Here is a 6,108-nt window from a genome sequence, read left to right as displayed (position 1 = left end):
GGCCGAAAATTTCGAAAACATACTAAGTCTGTAAAATGGATTAATAAATGATTATTATAAGCCCCCCTATTGAAATTTCTGGTCAGAAACCATCCCCAATATTCACTCAACATATTCACAAAGTTTCATACCGTTCTGTCAAGTAGTTTTCGAGTCTATAGGGAACAAACAAACACACACATTCATTTCATATAGATAGATTAATCAATTAATAATATTTTTTATCAATTTCATAATGAATTTACATTATTAAGATGAAATACTTTGTTTATAATTCTACATATTGTTTAAAGACAATCAGGCAACAGAGCAAAGCGAGACAGAGACAGCGCTATCCACTTTGTTGAATGATAGACAAGGATAGCAATGCCATTGCTAATTTAAACGCTGCCATTATAACGTGGGACTGAGTATAGCTATCCGCAGAAGAACCGGTACCTATGAACTTTGCAAAATTGTTGATTTTTATTAGTTCTTGTTACTAGACGATGGCACAGAACGATTAAAATTTTGGTTTTTCTTTGCAGTTGATGTACAACAGTCTTGACGAGGGAATCACAGCGGTGAAGAGAAACAAAGCATGGGCTCTGCTCTATTTCCACAAGAACTACACAGAGAGTCTACTGGAGAGGATTGACCGAGGCAAAAAAGCCTCCAATATGAGTCTTGCAAACAGCTTGCTTGAAGTCTATCCTGATAATTCTAGTAAGTCGAGTTGAATATTGAATCAATCACCATATTTCTGTCTTCAAGATAGTTTGAAGACAAACTATGAAGACAAAAAACCTGATTAAATATAGCAGGTGGTTTAAACCTGATTCAATATATACATGATCATACATATGTCGTTATTTCGATTAACCTAAGGTACAGTATGCTGATAATTGAATCATAATTTTCTTTCAAATTCATTACTCTAATCTGGAACGGTAGGGACATATCTATTATTCAAACTGTATTCTGTAGTAGAAAGGTATAGAACGGTAGTTATCTATAAACCTGATTCAACTTTCCATGTAGGGGAACTAACATTCAATACTCATCAAAATCTCTTCCATTATAGTGAGGTTCACATTATAATGGCAGTGGAGAAGAAAGATAACAACGTTGCCGATCCTCTGTCTTGTCAATGCCTTCTATAGATGGTAGCTGATACAGCTTTATTGATGTAATATCAAAAGTTCATTCTCGTTAAAAATAATCAATTATATTTTTCAATAATTTCATAATGAATTTTCATAATTAAGATGAAATGATTTGTTAATTGATTATTAATTCTACATGATAAAAGACGATCTTGCAACAGAGCAAAGCGAGAAAGAGATCCGCTTTGTACTTTGTTGAATGATAGACAAAGGATCACAACAACATGAGGAAATAATCTCGTACGGTAATAGAATAATAAGAAATATGATAAAAAAGTATAAATCAATAGTAATTGAGAAAAATAACAATTTAATAGATAGATAGGAGAACAACGTTGCCGATCCTCTGTCTTGTCAATGTCTTCTATATAGACGGCAGCTGATACAGGTTTATTGATGTAATATTAACGGTTCATTCTCGCTTAAAATAATCAATTATATTCTATTAACCAAGGAATTATATTTTCCAATAATTTCATAATTAAGATGGAATATTTTGTTAATTCTACATTGTTAAAAGACGATCTGGCAACATTTCAAAGCGAGAAAGAGATAGCGATATCCGCTTTGTTGAATGATATACAAGGATAGCAATACCATTGCTAATCAAACACTGCCATTATAACATGAACCTCACTATAGAGCACGAATTCTGGAGCATAAAATACATATAGACTCGACATATTTATGAGATGAAATATATTGTTAATCAATTATTTATTCTAAATTGTTAAAAGACGATCCGGCAACAGAGCAAAGCGAGAAAGAGATAGGCTTTGTTGAATGATAGACAAGGATAGCAATACCATTGCTAATCAAACACTCATTTCAATTCATTTCATTTATTGTATAAAATACTATAATCATAATACAATTATGACATGGAGGAAAAACTAGGCTGAGCCTGTACTATTTCTCTCCAAAAATTTTGATAAAATGTTAATGTTGTCCAAAAGATAAGATTATATAATTATGTAAAGGTGATTTTTTACTCTAAATAAATCACAGAATGTATCACAATAAATTAAAAAATATACATTAATAAATTAAAATATAAATTAAACTTTATAAATATTGCACTTATTTAAATTTTTAATACAAAATCAAAAACCTACTCACTGAAAAACACTACCATTATAACTCGGACCTCACTATAGCATCTGGCTGAACAACGCACAACCCTAAGGCTCAACTCACACTTACGCGACTCAGGTCGAGAAGAGACTCGACTCTAGTCGAGAGCATGTGTTTTCGAATGGTGACGTCGCGGAGACTAGAATCGACTGGTCTGAGTGTCACCATTCGAAAACACATGCTCTCGACTAGAGTCGAGTCTCTTCTCGACCTGAGTCGCGTGAGTGTGAGTTGAGCCTAAATGGACTCTGTAGTCTAATTTAAAACTATTTGAAACTGTGTTCAAAACTATTTTTTACACAGTAATAACAAAATTGGTTCGAATTATAAAAGTACTAGCCGTCAGGCTCGCTTCGCTCGCCATATCCGTCTAGCCAGGGGGCTCCGCCCCCTGGACCCCCGACTGGATAGACCAAGAATGGGATTAGCAGGCTCGCTTCGCTCGCCTGCATTTTTATATTTTTTATCATGTTAGGACAATCCATTCAGGGGTCCAGACTAAACGTCTGGCTAAACGGATATGGCGAGCGAAGCGAGCCTGACGGCTAGTAATGTAATATTCCCAGGATTGAAGTAGCAGTGCCCAATCAATTTTTCCGCGATAAATGCATTTAAATCTTCAACTTGGTGCCAACCTAACAAAGTCAACTCAACTTAATGTTAACCTGACTAAATTATTAATTTAGTTGCCAGTTAACAACTGTTTCGAAGAGGCACTCTATCTAGATTATAGTTCTATAGTAACATATGATATGGAAATTTCAATTATAATTAAGAGATTGATTGATTGATTGATTGATTGAGTACTTTATTTACGAGATTCTTCGGACATTGATATGTCCAAAGCTCCGCCAATTTATGTAGATGCATAACAATATAATTATTATCTATAGTTATTATATTACAAATTGCTTCTTCATATCATATACAGTTCAATAATTATTTTCTTAGTCTATATCATGTAAATTCATCTATAATTTTGCTGTATGTAAGCTATTGTATATAAGTGTATAAGACAGTAGGCTATATATTGTAATCTACATAAATAATATATACTGTCTTATACACTTGGGAGAAGAAGAATATACATGCTAAAAGACGAACTTTAAACCCTTAAAAACAACCCTTAGAGTTAAAATATTGCCAAAAGGTTTCTTAGTGCGCCTCTAAAGGGCCAACTGAACATACCTACCAAATTTGAACGTTTTTGGTCCGGTAGATTTTTAGTTATGAGAGTGAGTGAGTGAGTGAGTGAGTCAGTCAGTCAGTCAGTGAGTGAGTGCCATTTCGCTTTTATATATATAGATAGATAGATGGATGAGGTATGAATAATTCTTCCAACATATATTGTTGAACTCAAGATGATCTTTTCACCTCTATTGCATAAGTGGATTGAATAATATTGAAAATAAATAAAGGCAATAGCTCACTACACTTTTTTTATTCATACTAAAAAAATAATTATATTCTTGTTTGCTACCTATATCTTTATTCTTAATACTTGATATTATTGACATTGTTTTAGTTCAGACACTGAGTTACTTGTAAATATTTGAAAAAACACTTACTTTTCTTGGAGTATTGAGGAATGCATTTCACTCCCTGAGGAGGAGCTTCATCATCAGCCTCAGCCTAAGCCTCAGGCTGATGAGGCTCCTCTTGAGGAGTGAAATGCATTCCTCAATACTCCAACAAAAGTAAGGTTTTTTCAAATATTACAAGTAACACAGTGGCTCAACTACAACAAAGTTATTATAGGTGATGGTTCTTGATTCATTCCGAGCTGCTTTGTATTAACACACTTTTTTATGTATTTGAACACGACTTGCAGTCAATTATTAAGTAAATATTAAAAACTTTACTTACTGACTGAACTACTTTTAGACTGTTGAGAATGATCGCTAGACGATTGGAAGTACTTCAGTCAGTAAGTAAAAGTTTTTAATATTTACTTGATAATTGACTGTATGTCGTGTTCAAATAAATAAAAAAGTGTGTTATTATATAGTGGTTCGTCATGGAAAGCAACATCAATGATATTATTGGTTTCGAAAATAATTAGGCTAATTTGTTAAATGGTGAAAATTAGTCAGAATTATAACTCTGTATATAGTTTAAACTTTTGACTATTGCCTTCTTCATTGAGAATTGATTCTAATAATTTCTTACAGTTTATTACATTGCTCAAAAATTAAGATGGGACTTGCATTCAGGATTTATGTCATTCATGGAGAATTTTCTAAGAAATTGTGAAATCGATGACAGAGTTGTAAAGAGTCCTATCACGGTGAGTACCTACCCAGCTCATTAATAACTTAATACTGAATGGCGTTAAATTTCACACAACTTTTGAAACGTGCACTAATACTGCACATTGTCATGATGCAATAATAAATATGCCATGCTAATGTTGAATTTATTTATTTCTCATAAATTCAATAAAATAATAATAAATAAATAAATGTTTATTTCCCCAAAAACTAAAACTATTAAACTAAATTAGTTTAATAGTTTTTTAAACTAAAACTAAAACTAAACATCAATATTATTACACAAAATATTAGATAAATTACAATATCACATACAATAGTAGTTACAAAAATTCTTATAATGTGACCTCTACTTGTTTAGTTTTTTCTGTGTGGAAAATTGACCTACTACACTATGGCGTACCATGTTCTAGAGTAGGTTTTGTTAGTTTTTTTGTGCGTATTATTAATTAGTTAGTGTTTAGTAAGTCATTAGGTGGTTAGTTGTTATTTGAAAAATGTTTTCTATGTTCTGTCTTCCTTTGCTCATCAACCAATTGTGTACTATTGTTTTGAACTTTCTAGGATGATTAATCTGTTAAAGTTTGCAGGAAGTAGATTATATAATTTTGGTGCTAAATGATTGAAATGTCTCTGGTATAGTGCCTTCCTTGCAACACTGGTGATGAAAAGATTCGTGTATCTGGTGTTGTGGTTGTGGTTTCTGGTTTGAAATGTTGTTGGGTTCTTGTGTAATCTGCATAGTATCTCCTTGGAGTAAAGCTGTCTTGGATCCATCACATCAAACTCATTGAATAGCTCGTCTGATGAATAGCGTGGAGGCTTCTGGTTGATGACCCTCATGATCAGCTTCTGTACCCTGAGGAGCTGTTTGATGTGCAAGAAGCTTGCACCTCCCCATCCCACAATCCCATACAGCATGAGGGACTGTGCTAGAGAGAAGTAGATAACTCTTAGACATCCCTTGTCGACCAGTGTCCTCAGAATCCTGAATCTGCAGATAGTCTACCTCAGTCTCCCGCATAATTCATTGAGATGATGATCCCAGCGCAGAAAAGAGTCCATTGTAACTCCCAGGTATTTCAATGTTACTGAAATCCATTAAAGTTAACTGAATTTAATTTTAATGAAGAAGGCCTATTTAATTTGTTTTGTTTACAGGAAGGTGAAGAGATTTATGAAAGTATTGCTGTAAGATACATTGGTCTGAATGGATATATCATTGCGTAAGTGATCGATATAACTTAATCAGTAAACAGTTATCGGTAAAAACCAAAGAAATGTTGAAAAATATTATAAAAACATTGAACAACTTATAAGTTATAGACGAAATTTTAGAACTGATTTTATTAAAAGATGAGATATTATCACCCAATTCGATTTTTTTCTCAAGAAAAATTAAAAATTTGGAAGAAAAATAGCACAAGTACTACCTTATTATTTTATCTTTTAATGTTATCACATTAGTGTCATTTACATTGTAAATAAATAAAGATCACTGCCCATGGGCAATTGCAGCAGAGCTAATATAAATCATAAATGCCTCAGAAATCTTGATA

General features: G+C 32.7%; 1 protein-coding gene across 1 annotated transcript in view; it reads left to right on the top strand.

Moving 5' to 3' along the window:
• Positions 1-5,779, top strand: part of LOC120351661 — a 6,593-nt gene extending 814 nt beyond the window's left edge. The window contains exons 2-4 of the mRNA XM_039429599.1: positions 528-705; positions 4,451-4,566; positions 5,711-5,779. Coding sequence (XP_039285533.1) covers positions 528-705; positions 4,451-4,566; positions 5,711-5,779 — 363 coding nt within the window. The remainder of the gene's footprint in view (positions 1-527; positions 706-4,450; positions 4,567-5,710) is intronic.
• The last annotated feature ends 329 nt before the right edge of the window (positions 5,780-6,108 follow it).

The sequence above is a fragment of the Nilaparvata lugens genome, chromosome 5, assembly GCF_014356525.2.
Source record: "Nilaparvata lugens isolate BPH chromosome 5, ASM1435652v1, whole genome shotgun sequence".
Lineage (NCBI taxonomy): Eukaryota > Metazoa > Arthropoda > Insecta > Hemiptera > Delphacidae > Nilaparvata > Nilaparvata lugens.
Note: the sequence above shows the minus strand (reverse complement) of the source record. Positions and strands in the feature narration are given on the sequence as shown.